At 40.1% G+C, this 12,438-nt stretch overlaps 2 protein-coding genes across 12 annotated transcripts in view; one reads left to right on the forward strand and one right to left on the reverse strand.

The window, feature by feature from the left end:
• Positions 1 to 154: 154 nt before the first annotated feature.
• Exosc8 (exosome component 8) lies at positions 155 to 9,906 on the forward strand. The gene is made up of 11 exons (XM_045155507.1): positions 155 to 190; positions 1,066 to 1,102; positions 1,247 to 1,310; positions 1,742 to 1,815; positions 3,492 to 3,537; positions 5,059 to 5,164; positions 5,247 to 5,292; positions 7,062 to 7,158; positions 8,554 to 8,674; positions 9,335 to 9,441; positions 9,700 to 9,906. The coding sequence occupies exons 1-11, from the start codon at positions 174 to 176 to the stop codon at positions 9,813 to 9,815; spliced, it is 831 nt and encodes a 276-aa protein (XP_045011442.1). The 5' UTR covers positions 155 to 173; the 3' UTR covers positions 9,816 to 9,906.
• The window catches only part of Supt20h (SPT20 homolog, SAGA complex component), a 39,484-nt gene continuing 31,606 nt past the window's right edge, over positions 4,561 to 12,438 (reverse strand). For 4 of the 11 annotated variants that reach the window (XM_045155495.1, XM_045155494.1, XM_045155496.1 and 1 more), the window contains exons 24-28: positions 12,030 to 12,135; positions 10,989 to 11,092; positions 10,227 to 10,323; positions 5,530 to 5,755; positions 4,563 to 5,112 (exon numbers count right to left, since the gene is read on the reverse strand). In XM_045155495.1, the coding sequence (XP_045011430.1) occupies positions 5,643 to 5,755; positions 10,227 to 10,323; positions 10,989 to 11,092; positions 12,030 to 12,135 (420 nt within the window). In that variant the 3' untranslated portion in view covers positions 4,563 to 5,112; positions 5,530 to 5,642. Of the gene's footprint in view, positions 5,113 to 5,529; positions 5,756 to 8,709; positions 8,736 to 9,828; positions 10,324 to 10,988; positions 11,093 to 12,029; positions 12,136 to 12,438 lie in introns of those variants that run through there. The other 7 variants (XM_045155500.1, XM_045155499.1, XM_045155497.1 and 4 more) reach the window with 6 other exon arrangements.

The raw sequence follows: 12,438 nt of genomic DNA on the forward strand, positions 1-12,438 counted from the left end.
TGGGGGCGTCGTCGGCCCTACTCTTAGGCTAGCCCCCCTGCGGCCTCGTGGAGGACGGGCGCGCCCCGCGAGCGGCAGATTCGTCAGCAGCGGTAGGGCGACGCCTCCCGGCCGGCGGGAAGCGCGGCGCGCGGGCGGGGGCGGGGCGGAGCTGGCGGCGCAGGCGCGGCAAGATGGCGGCGGGGTTCAAGTGAGTGGCGTGTGGCGGGAGGCTGGGCGCTGGCGCTGGGCCCCGGATGCGGCCGCCCGGCCCCGCTCTCCGCGCCCCGCCGGCGGGCCCGGGCCCGGGCCCGGGGCTTCTCCCCACGCGCGACCGGACGGCGCTGGCGTCGCCGGCGCGCCGCGTGTGGCCGCCCTGCAGCGCGGGAGGTGCTGTGAACCGTTTAAAATTACTCCCGTAATTTCTCAGAATTGCGCCTCCTCCCGAGGGCTTCACCGAAAACCCTTTTTTGGAATGGGATGCAGCCTATGTCGGGCTAAAGTTTTGAAATGCGTGTGGAGATTCCGAAGGAATGATGCCGGAAGTAAATGTGCACAAACCCCAGATTAGATAGGAGTGTCACATGGCATACGTATATGTATGCACGTGCGTGTGTGTAGACACATACACTTGCTTTATGTTTAACTTAAGACACGGTCTGGTGGCGAGAATTGCAGCCTAAACATACCTCTTGCAAGTATAAAAATGTAAACATTTGTGAACTGCCCATAAGGTTTATTGCCTGCAGTCAGAGTGGAAGAATGTACTAAATTTCACTCTAGTGAAAACAGAGATGTGACTATTTTTAAAACTGCTAAGAATCCGGCTTCAGAGCAAGAATGACATGATTGCTTCACCGCTGGTATTTACCCTCTTTGAAGACAGGGCTTTGGACTCCAGTCCTCTTAATTGCTTAATGCAGAGTTAAAGAGCAATAGAATGATTGCAGCTCCAAGTTTATGTACTTTCTATAAATATAGGTGATTAACAAACATCAGGAAAGTTAAAAGATGACGGAGATTGATGTTGCTCTATCACACCTTAACATGCATTAACTTACCACCAATATATTTTGAATGTTTTAGAACCGTGGAACCTCTGGAGTATTACAGAAGATTTCTGGTGAGTGAACATGATTATGCGCACATTGTTTTTTGATAAAATGTTTCTTTTAAAGACATACTTCATTTATGTAATGAGGTTACTGTTTGCTCCAGTATATGTAGAATACACATGTAATCTCTGTCCTTATAAACAATCTTTTAGAAAGAAAACTGCCGCCCAGATGGAAGGGAACTTGGTGAATTCAGAACCACAACTGTCAACATAGGTGAGGATATATTTTCATTATGTCATTGCCATGTTTTATTTTCTGCACCACTTAGCCCAGTTTTTCAGCCAAATTCTCAAACTTAAGGGAATCATTCTAATTTTAGAGTAATATTTCCAAATCAGTAATTTGAACTTGTCTTGGACAATTGACATATATACAAGATAATCATACTTAGCAAACTAAAACATCAAATGAGTTTGTGGTTTCCTTCTATCTTCTGTTCTTTTTCTTTGAGGTAGCCCACTCTAGCCCAGGCTGATCTGAAACTCACTATGTTGTCTTAGCGTGGCCTCAAACTCATGGCAATCCTCCTACCTCTGTCTCCTGAGTGCTGGGATTGAAGGCGTGCACCACCACATCTGGCTCTGATTATCTTATTATTACTATTATTTTGAAGTTTTGTGTTAATACTGTGCTTCCCTTCTCAGGTTCCATTAGTACTGCAGATGGCTCGGCTTTAGTGAAGCTGGGAAATACTACAGTTATTTGTGGAGTGAAAGCGGTATGTTTGTCCTGTTGAATTAGCTTCGTGTTTCCTTGATCGTAATATATACCTGTAACTTAAGTGTTGGTGATTAGGCAGTCAAATGTCTTATTTACCAAGATTTTTCTAACTCAACCCAAGTTCTATAACTACCTATGAATTCACTAAATAATTGAAAACTAATCTCATCATCCTAATTTTTCAAGGATTTGGTTTTATCATTTAGGAAATTAAGGCTTTGGGGCTGGAGAGATGGCTTAGTGGTTAAGGCACTTGCCTGGAAAGCCTAAGGACCCAGGTTTGGTTCTCCAGATCCCACACAAGGTGCTGCATGTGTCTGAGTTCTTTTGCAGTGGCTAGAGACCCTGGCACACCCATTCTCTCCCCGTTCCGCTCTCTCAAATAAATAAAAACTTGAAGAAAAAAAGAAATTAAGATTTTTATGGTGACATCCTTTTAGCTAGTGAGAGCATTTTTTAGTTATATTTTCCTGTATTTTCTAGGTAGGGTCTCACTTTGTAATCCTTGGCTGGTCTTGAACTCACTGTAATCTTCCTATCTGCCTCGCCAGTGCTGGGATTAAGGGCGTGTATGACCACGCCTGGCCATGAGCATTTTAATCTGTTACCTTGCAGGCACCCAAGGCTAGTAAGTGCTACAGATTTCTCCAGTTTCTAAGCTCTGTTCAACAAGTGAGGTCTAGCAACAAGGCTAATAAAAAAAAGTGAGTTACTAAGCCCAAATTCAGACTCTTGGTAAAGCTGAAGTAATAGCAGCACAGTTGAGCACTTAACTCCTTGCTAGGCAGGCTTCATTCGAGGAACATGATTGCACTGTCTCCTTTGAGCCCCACTAATAGTCCCAGGAGCAGGAACTACTAATCTGCCCATTTGACAGATGAGTAAATAAAATGAAAAGGGAAGGATCAAATTTTTTTGGCCCAAATCTCTCAGCTGTAAGTATGGGTCTGACATTTGAACTGGGTTAGTGATTGTTGAAATCTTGCTTTAGACCTCTACTAGTTCCTTCTCTGGTTAGTGTTGACTGCAATTAAATTCAGATTTTTGGCTACTAAATAAGTACAATGATGGTGGGACAGAAACCTAATGAATACTGCTAAAAGATCTGTGGGTAATGCTGATGGGTACCACAGTTCACATCTATTTGAGAGAAAGAGGAGAGGGAGAGAGAGAATGGTTGTGCCAGGGCCTCTAGCCACTGCAAATGACCTCCAGACTCATGCACTACTTTGTGCAGCTGGTTTACATGTGTACCGGGGAATCGAACCTGGGTCCTTAGGCTGTGCAGGCAAGTGCCTTACCCACAAAGCCATCTCTCCAGCTCTTTACTGCCTTTTAAAAATCTTGCTGAGCTTCTGTAAGGTCAGTGTCATGTCCTTAGAGCCTCTGACACAGTTCCCCCAGCATAGTAGATACTAATTACCAGGTAATTAATTAGCTAATATGGTCTTTGGTAGAGCCTCCCATAACTAATTGCTAAAATGTCTTTGTAATTTTTTGTCATTGTTAAGGTAGGGTACTCTAGCCCAGGATGACCTGGCCTCAAACACATAGGGATAATTCTACTTCTGCCTTCTCAGTGCTAGGATTAAAGGTGTATGTCACCACACCCAGCTCGTCTGTACAATTTTTTAGTAGCCTCTCTCAATAGGAAACATGTGTTTGCTTCTATAGGAATTTGCAACTCCACCAACAGATGCCCCTGATAAAGGATATATTGGTAAGCTAAATAATTTTGTAATTTAACAAAAACATGTAACACTTAAAATAATTACAGCTATGATCTAGTAGTTGACTTAAGTGTAGATGATTTCCCAATATTTAGAAATAGGAAAGGGCACATTCCCTAAAACCGTTCTGATGTTGCAGATGATATAGCAAGATACATTATCTCATAAGTTTACTGTTATTAAGTAACTTTTGTTTACATAGTCAAGTGTCATTAACCAAGGAAATAAAATTTTAGTCAAGATTATAAAATTCTCTTTACATAGTCTCTTTTAAGTATCAAACTGCGTAGCACTGCAAAGCATCTCTTAGGTCAAGGTTTCAAATCCTTCTACAGTTCTCCTGAAAAATTTGTTCTAAAAGGCCATAAGCCAGTCAGGTTTCTAGCAGCAATTATCTGCCCCTCTGGTATCAATTTTCTATTGTAGTTACCTTATTTTTGGGACACAGAACCTGAACAAAAGCAGCTGGTGGGAGGAAACTTTATTTTTGCTCAATTGACAGTGGAAGCTTTGTGATGGCAGGGGAAAGCATGGCATAAGCAGAGGCTTGACTCAAATGCCACAGGAGGTAGAAAAGAACAAGAGAGTGAGCTGAGTGAGCTCTGGCAAAGGGAGCTGCTTATAATGCCCCAAAGCTTGTCCTAACAACCACCTCTTCCGGCAGGATTCCACCCACAAATTGCCATTAGCTTGAGACCAACTATTCAAAACACATGATTTTATTGGGAACATGAGAGTCAAACCATAAGTAGGAAAGAACTTTTTTAAAAGGCTAAATGAGGCCACACGTGATGGTATATGCACACACACCTTCATTCCTAGTACTCAGTGATGGTCACAGACCACTGAGAGTTCTAGACCAGCCTGGGCCTACAGAACCACTTCCACATTACAGTGAGACCCTAGGGACACTATGTGAAAAAAAAAAACAAAAACAAAAACAAAAAAAAACAAAAAAGGGCTAGAGAGATGGCTTGGATTTTCGAGGCAGGGTTTTGCCCTATCCCAGGCTGACCTGAAATTCATATTGTAGTCTCAGGGTGGCCTCAAACTCAGTGATCCTCCTACCTCTGCCTTCTCAGTGCTGGGATTAAAGGCGTGTGCCACCGCACCCAGCTTAAACGGAGGTATTTTGAGAGAAACCAGGAAAATGGAAAAGGATTTGGAGGATTGACACACATTTAAAAGAGAGATGTTCTGTAAATACTTTACAAAAGCACTTTCTTTTTAATCTAAGCTTTGGAAACTTACAAAGTCCAAGAATGTAATCCCCCCCCCTTTTAAATTTTTTTTTTTTTTTGAGCAGACTTCTTTCACTGTATCCTAGGGTGACCTGGCACTAATTCACAGCCTCTGGAGTGCTGGGTTTACAGGCATGAGCCACCATGCCCAGCCAAGAATGTAGTTTTAAAATGCTTTCTACATGGAAAGTCTTGCCTTTGTGTAGATTGATGATACCTTAACATATCAGTAAGGCGAAGGTGAATCCACAGCTGCGGTGTTTCTTTCAGTTCCTAATGTAGATCTTCCACCCCTGTGTTCTTCAAGATTTCGGGCTGGACCTCCTGGAGAAGAGGCCCAGGTGACTAGCCAGTTCATTGCAGATGTCATTGAAAAGTAAGACAGTTTTGATAAAACCATGTCATTCATTTTTAAACAGTTTTTGACATTCCATTTACTGAGCTCTTTACCATTCAAGCTCACAGGTAATTCAGAAAGAGGACTTGTGCATCTCTCCAGGAAAGGTAAGAGGGATAAGCCATGAGCATTTGTTAACTCTGGAGGTTTTATGTATGACAGGAAAATTAACAATCTCCTTATACATGGAGGAAGATTCTTTATAATTAATTCTGTAAAATACTGGTTTTATTCCATAATTATCTAAATAAACTATTAACTTTATAAACACCAAACTTTTTTGGTTTTATGACAGAGGTCTCACGACATATTCCACGCTGACCTTTAACTCTTGATCCTCTTACCTCAGCCTACGAAGTGCTAGTGCTACAGACGTCATCATGCTCAGCTCACAGTGACAACTAGCTTGTTGCCTGTCTGGGGAGATACATTTTAATCCAAGCAATGCAGTCGTTTTCTAATCGTGTACAGCAGGGATGATGCCAGTGCTTAAGGTGAAGCTGCATAGTGGATTCCAAACACCTACTTGAAACCCGAGAATAAGACTTGATAAACCTACAGAGGCATTTCCTATGGGAGAATATAAACATACAAAAGTTAGCATTATAAAATCTGTATTATAAAGAATACCTTTAGTCTAAGCACTTGGCAGTGAGATAGGAGGATCACAATGAGTTTGAGGCCAGCCTAAGCTATAGAAGGAGTTTGAGGTAAGCCTGGACTAGTGAAACCTGCTTAAAAAAAAGTTAAGTAAAAACCAGGGCTGGAAATAGCTTAGTGGTTAAGGTGCCTGCCTGCAAAGCCTAATGACCTGGGTTTGATTCCCCAGTACCCACTTATAACCAGACACACATAGTGGTACATGTGTTTTGAGTCAATTGCTGAGGCTGGAGGCCCTGGTGTGCTCATTCTTTGTCTCTCTTCTATCTTTGCTTGTAAATAAAATAAATTAAAAAAAAAAAAAGGAGCCAGGTGTGGTGGCACATGCCTTTAACAGCTCTCAGAGACAGAGGTAGGACTCCTATGCTTTCAAGGCCAGTCTGAGACTACATAGTAAATTTCAGATCAGCCTGAGCTAGAGCCAGATCCCGCTTCAAAAAACCAAAATTAAAAAACCATTTAAAACAAAAACTATACTTGGGCTGGAGAGATGGCTTAATGGTTAAGCGCTTGCCTGTGAAGCCTAAGGACCCTGGTTCGAGGCTCAATTCCCCAGGACCCACGTTAGCCAGATGCACAAGGGGGCACACGCATCTGGAGTTCGTTTGCAGTGGTTGGAGGCCCTGGCACACCCATTCTCTCTGCCTCTTTGTCTGTCACTCTCAAATAAATCAAAATGATAAACAAAAAAATTAAAAGAAAAAAAAACTATACTTGCCAGGCGTGGTGGTACATGCCTTTAATCCCAGCACTTAGGAGGCAGAGGTAGGAGGATCGCAGTGAGTTCAAGGCCACCCTGAGACTATATGGTGAATTACAGGTCAGCCTGAGTTAGACTGAGACACTACTTGGAAAAACCAAAAAAAAAACCACAAAAACAAAACCTACACTTCATGTGTAAAGGGTAGTGTTTCACCCAGGGCTTTCAAAAAGTATTTCCTTTACTTAGTAAACTAGCAATAGTAGACATTGCTTCTGCATCTGTAATTGTTCAAGAAAATGGACGTACTTGTCATTTGTCAGGTTGGTAGTCAAAACCCAACTTTCCAAATCTCTCTACTTTTGGTTTCCTACTTGATAAAAGTTGAAAATAAAAGATGTTGGGCTTTCAAGTTTGTTTTGCTTACCTTACCAAGGGTTCTGTAACTTGTAAGACTGCAAGCAGCAATGTTTACCTGTCACAATGTTTCAGTTTTTTGTATGTAAACTCTCTTAGCTTGCTTGGGTTCTGTACTGTGATCTCATCTGCCTCGACTATGATGGGAACATTTTGGATGCCTGCACGTTTGCTTTGTTAGCGGCTTTAAAGGATGGTAAGCAACCTTAACAAAGACCTTGTATTAGTCTGTCAGGACCTTAAACAATATACAGTGATGTTAGCTTTAGAAGGCTTTTAAAAGATCACTCTTCTAATTTTGAGTCTTTTATTTTAAAAAAAACCTAAGTTTTTTGGTTTTTCAAGGTAAGGTTTCACTGTAGCCCAGGCTGACCAGGAATTCACCATGGAGTCCCAGCATGATCTTGAACTCATGGAAATTGCCTACCTTTGCCTCCCAAGCGCTGGGATTAAAGTGTGTGCACCACCACGCCTGGCTAATTTTGATTCTGTTTGTTTTCTTAAGCAGCCCCTCTGGCTGGATACTTCTGCCTCACCCTCTCAAGTGCTAGATGACATGCATGTGCTACCATGTTCAGTTTCATGGCATTTCTAATAAACTGACATAACTTTTCTAAAATTGGGAATACCTTTTAAGTTATTAAGTCATTAGGGGTACACTCCTTCCCAAAATACCATTGCAGTAGGGAGTAGTTCTGACTACAGTTCAGGTAGTTGGTGCGGCAGATCTAGTGCTCACGTTCTTTGTGTTGCGATAGCAGGACATAAACTGTTTTTACTGTAAATGTCATCTTTATATATGGTTTCTTAGTACAAGATTTTAGTGACTTACTCATTTTCCTACTGTTTTGTATTGCTGAATTGGTAATATAACCAATTTAAGCCAGGCATGTGCACTAAGTATAATTTCAGCACTTACAAGTAGTAGGTGGCAGGTTTGAGGCTAGCCTGACTCTACAGTGGAATTCTATCTCAAAACAAAATACCCCCAACCTAAAGATACAGCAGTTTAATAGTATAACTGTAATTAAAGGCAAGGACTTAAATTTGAATCCAGCCTCTATCACTATTAGTTTCCTTAACTAATAAAATGGGAATAGAAGTGCAAGTGTTCATTGAATGAATACAATGAAAATGCTTGAAACATCAGCTAACATGCAGAAAACTTTTCTTTTCAAATAAGGAGAAAGGCGGTAGTGTAAGACATTTTCAAACAGAAGTTTATCACTAATGTATTTAATTATTTGGGGATACTTGGTCATCGAAATGCTCTGATGCCAGGTGAGGCAGCAGCACATGCCTCCATTACTAGGACCAAGGCCAGCCTGGGCTACATAGTGGAACCCTGTCTCTAACTAAATAAAATATTGCTCTGGACAAGTTAAATTTGGGGGGGGGGGAATCAGTTTTAAAAGTATGGAACAAGATTGGGGATTTAGCGAAATACAAGGCTCTGGGCACAGCCCTCAGCACTAAAAACAGAAGAAAATCGCAAAGACCAGGTAGATAAATAGAAGGGGGAGCTACAAACACCTAGGAACCACGTCATTATATATAACACATTTACTTTACGTTATTTGTCTTTTTCTAGTACAGTTGCCAGAAGTTACTATAAACGAAGAAACTGCTTTAGCAGAAGTAAATTTAAAGAAGAAAAGTTATTTGAATATTGGAACACACCCAGTCGCAACGTCTTTTGCTGTGTTTGATGAGTAAGTTAACAGAACGTCTCTAAAAGTTCTTTATTCAAACTGGAGATAGCTTAGTGGTTACCTGCAAAGCATAAGAACCCAGGTTTGATTATCCCAGTAACCACATAAAGCCAGATGCATGAGGTGGTGCATGCACCCGAACTTCCTTTGCTGGAGGCCCTGGTGCACCCATTATCTATCTGCCTCTATCTCTCTCTGATAATTTTTTTTTAATTCTGACTATAAGAAATGCCCAGAATTATGACATATTCTGGTTTGCCCTAGTTATATATAAATCCCTTGTACATTCACAGCATCCTGCTTTAAATGACAAATTTTATTCTCTCCTTACTGTTGATATGTTTATTATTTTGAGGTGGTAATAGAGAATAAACTCAGATAACCCCAAGCCTTGTTACTGTGTTATCACCAGTTCTTTCAACAGATTATCACCTGATGCTATCTGTAGTATCTGCTAAGAAATTTTAAGAGTACACTTTTTCTTTCACTTTGTTTTTATTGCCTTGGGCATTCTGATTTAGGTTGCTCCTTTTCTGACTTCCTAGTAGTTCTGGATTAGCTCTTTTATATTACTAAACTAAAGTAAAATCTGTTCCACGAATTGATCATCTGTGTTCATTTGTTTGTTTTTTTTTTTTTTTTTTTTTCCCTTCCTTCTAGCACTTTGCTCCTGGTTGACCCAACTGCAGAGGAGGAACATCTGGCTACAGGAACACTAACAGTAGTAATGGATGAGAAGGGCAGGCTCTGTTGTCTTCACAAACCAGGCATGTTCTTGCTCTTTAGCCCTAAACATATTTAGATAAAACCTAGGAGCTTTGGAAACAGGGAGGTTGTATTATTATTTAGCTAATGTAAGTTTACTAGCTTCTTTGTTATTTCAAATTACTTACATTTTTATAGAACATATCATAGTCTTTTGGAGGTCTTACACCAACTTAAGAGTACATATTTTTAAAAACAATTTGGTATGATCCTGAAATTTTAGAAAAGTAACATATTAAAAGTACTGGCATATTTTTCAGGTGGAAGTGGACTGAATGGAGCTAAACTTCAGGACTGCATGAGTCGAGCAGTTACAAGACACAAAGAAGTTAAAAAACTAATGGAGGAAGTAATTAAGAGTATGAAACCCAAATAAACAGTCACAATGCTTTCAAAACCGATTTGTAAAAATTGTATTTGTTACACTGTGCACAAACTTTTATACTAAATAAATATATCAAACCACATTCTTTTGAAAGCTGTCTCTGGTATTTCTTGGGTCATCTTCATAGATACTATGTACAATGCAAGCATTTTTAGAGATCAATGACAAACCAGCCCTACCTCATAGCTCATTAAACTATTTCCCCATTTGTATTAAAAGCTGTAGGGCTATGCTTCTGTATAAACTTTGTACATCTAGCAGTGTAAAATACTGACAGCTTAAAAAAAATAATGAAGTAGAAATGTAACTTTTATGATCCAATGCTCTTGGCTCTTGTGTGTTTAAAAGGAGGAAACAGAACTTAGGATTTTGGTGTGGGTGGCGTGCCTCTCTTCACTTTACTTTTTGACTGGCTGCCTGTGTGCCGGTGCCGGTGCCGATGTAGCTGAGCTGTTTGTGCTGCTGCCATAGCCATTTGATGCTGCAAGAATCGCAACTGCTGCAGGAGAGAGAGAAAAAACGTTAGGTTATGTTACACACAGGCAGGTGGAAAGGTGCTTTTCTTGGGCGTAATGGAAACAAAATGGAAAAGGAGAAAGCACCAAGATAACAACAGGGACTGTACCACATGGACACAAGGCAGTCACACAGCACTTGTCACACCGAAGCCTGCTGAGGGCTGTCAGAAGAATTCTTAGCAATCTCCAGTTACGTTACTTAGCCCTGCCAGTCCACACTGCAGTAACTCAGCAACTTCAGTTACATTTTGTTGTAGAATGATAGATCATAGCAAAATACCAAGAGTCAAGTACAATATGCTGACTTTCCTTTTCTAAACAAGCAGGTATGACATTAACTAAAAGGAATGCTTCTGTAATACAATATCAGCAAATTAACAATTAGCACTTAAAAGCATTTCATAGCATAATGCACGCAGGAAAGATGCCAATGTGCCACTAGCACTTTAAGGACTTACAAGTATGAATTACATGTGTAAATTATAATCAGTGCTCCAAGTTGGCTAAACTGTCAGACTTTTAAGATTTGCTAAATTTACTGATGATCTGTCTCAAAAGACAGTAAAAATAAACCTAACGCAAGGTACTGGAAGGTACTTTTGGAGCTGTCTTAAAAACTGTAATCAGAGTGAAGTTGCTAGATTACTTGTATCTGCTGCTGCTGCTGTTGAAAGGTAGAGGAGAGCTGGAATCTCTGCTGAGGAAGGCTTTGCTCAGGTCTGTTCTCGGCAGAGCCAAGCTGAGACAACACTACAGAGAGGAGAAGGGGAAAGCAAGCCAGTCAAAAAGTTGGAAGACTATCAAAGTTAGAAAAGGACAACAAAGAAAATGAAAAAAATAGAAAGGTTAGCAGTATGACTGATCTCAGGTACCAAATCACAGACACATCAGAATACATTTAGTAGTCTCCTGTTAGTTGAGAGTATCACTAACGAACTTACTAACCATTCAAAAGGAAGAGTTACAGATATGTCAAGGCACTCTATCCCTGTTTATATAGCCAAGGATAACCTTGATTTCTTAATCTAAAGTAAGAGGAACTCAAGATTTGTCTAGGGTTCTTTCCACAAATTACACTACTGCTCTTAGAAAAGTCACAAGTGGTTAAAGGTACATATAAACTTCCATTTGGAAATTCATTATAAAATTAAGACCTCAGTAATAAGTTAAAATGTTGGTATGTATGCTCATTTAATCTTCAAATTCAATTTCACTAATTTTTAAATTTCTATTATGTGACCTTACTGATTTTAAATGTGAAGTTAGAAGTTTTGCCATCTGATTTGATTTACTGTTTACTGCTAGAAGCAGGGAGCAGACACTCAGTTTGGTTTTATCTTTATGAATGTAGTAAGTAAGGCTGACAAGTTTTGCTACTGATGATGAAGACTTTCATCAAGAAACAAGACAATAAGAATGAGAAGAATTGTGCAATCGAGGAAACAAACACTGGAAGTGGCCATAAGTTGGATAATTGTATTAAACTTTCCCAGTAAACTATCATGAATAAGCGCAGTTTTGAATGTTAAGTCAAAGCTCTTTTAAGCATTTTTTAGATGAATGAAAAAAGCCTAGCCAAGTGTGTGTCAACCTAACAGTTCACAGATAAACACAACTCTCTTTCCTGACCATGGCTTATAAGGAAAGGAACGGTGGGCAGAGTTTAGGTATGAAGTTAGATACCTACCAGCTGCCTGGGGCTGCACAAAACCTCCTATTCCAGTAGGGTTAACGACAGCAGCTTGCTGAGCAGTTAAGGCCTGTTCTTGACTAGATGAACCTTGTTCAGAACCCTGATTTTAAAAAAATTGTAAATGACATATAAAAAAGGGAAAAAAAAATTAGAGCTGGTCAATTGAAACAATTTTTTATATCATTTTTGTTCTTTCCTTTGTATGACAGTATCAACAATAGCTTGTGTCTCATGGAAAGAATACTGTAAAAGACCATAAAAATGGAGAATTAGTAAGAACTGAAACAAGAAAAACTTTACTGTGTATTTGTTGCTTAATATTACCTTGGGATTTTACTCATTTTTTGAGTCAGGTTCTTGCTCTATTGCCCTATTTTTTTTTTCATAAGGCTTTATTAATGCA

The sequence above is a fragment of the Jaculus jaculus genome, chromosome 7 (assembly GCF_020740685.1).
Source record: "Jaculus jaculus isolate mJacJac1 chromosome 7, mJacJac1.mat.Y.cur, whole genome shotgun sequence".
Taxonomy (NCBI): Eukaryota; Metazoa; Chordata; class Mammalia; order Rodentia; family Dipodidae; genus Jaculus; species Jaculus jaculus.

Bases quoted from the DNA above. Each gene is read 5' to 3' on its own strand.
- Exosc8 (XM_045155507.1), top strand. The intron at 1,103-1,246 runs GTGAGTGAACAT...ACAATCTTTTAG, and splicing joins AGTATTACAGAAGATTTCTG to AAAGAAAACTGCCGCCCAGA. The intron at 5,293-7,061 runs GTAAGAGGGATA...AAACTCTCTTAG, and splicing joins TGTGCATCTCTCCAGGAAAG to CTTGCTTGGGTTCTGTACTG.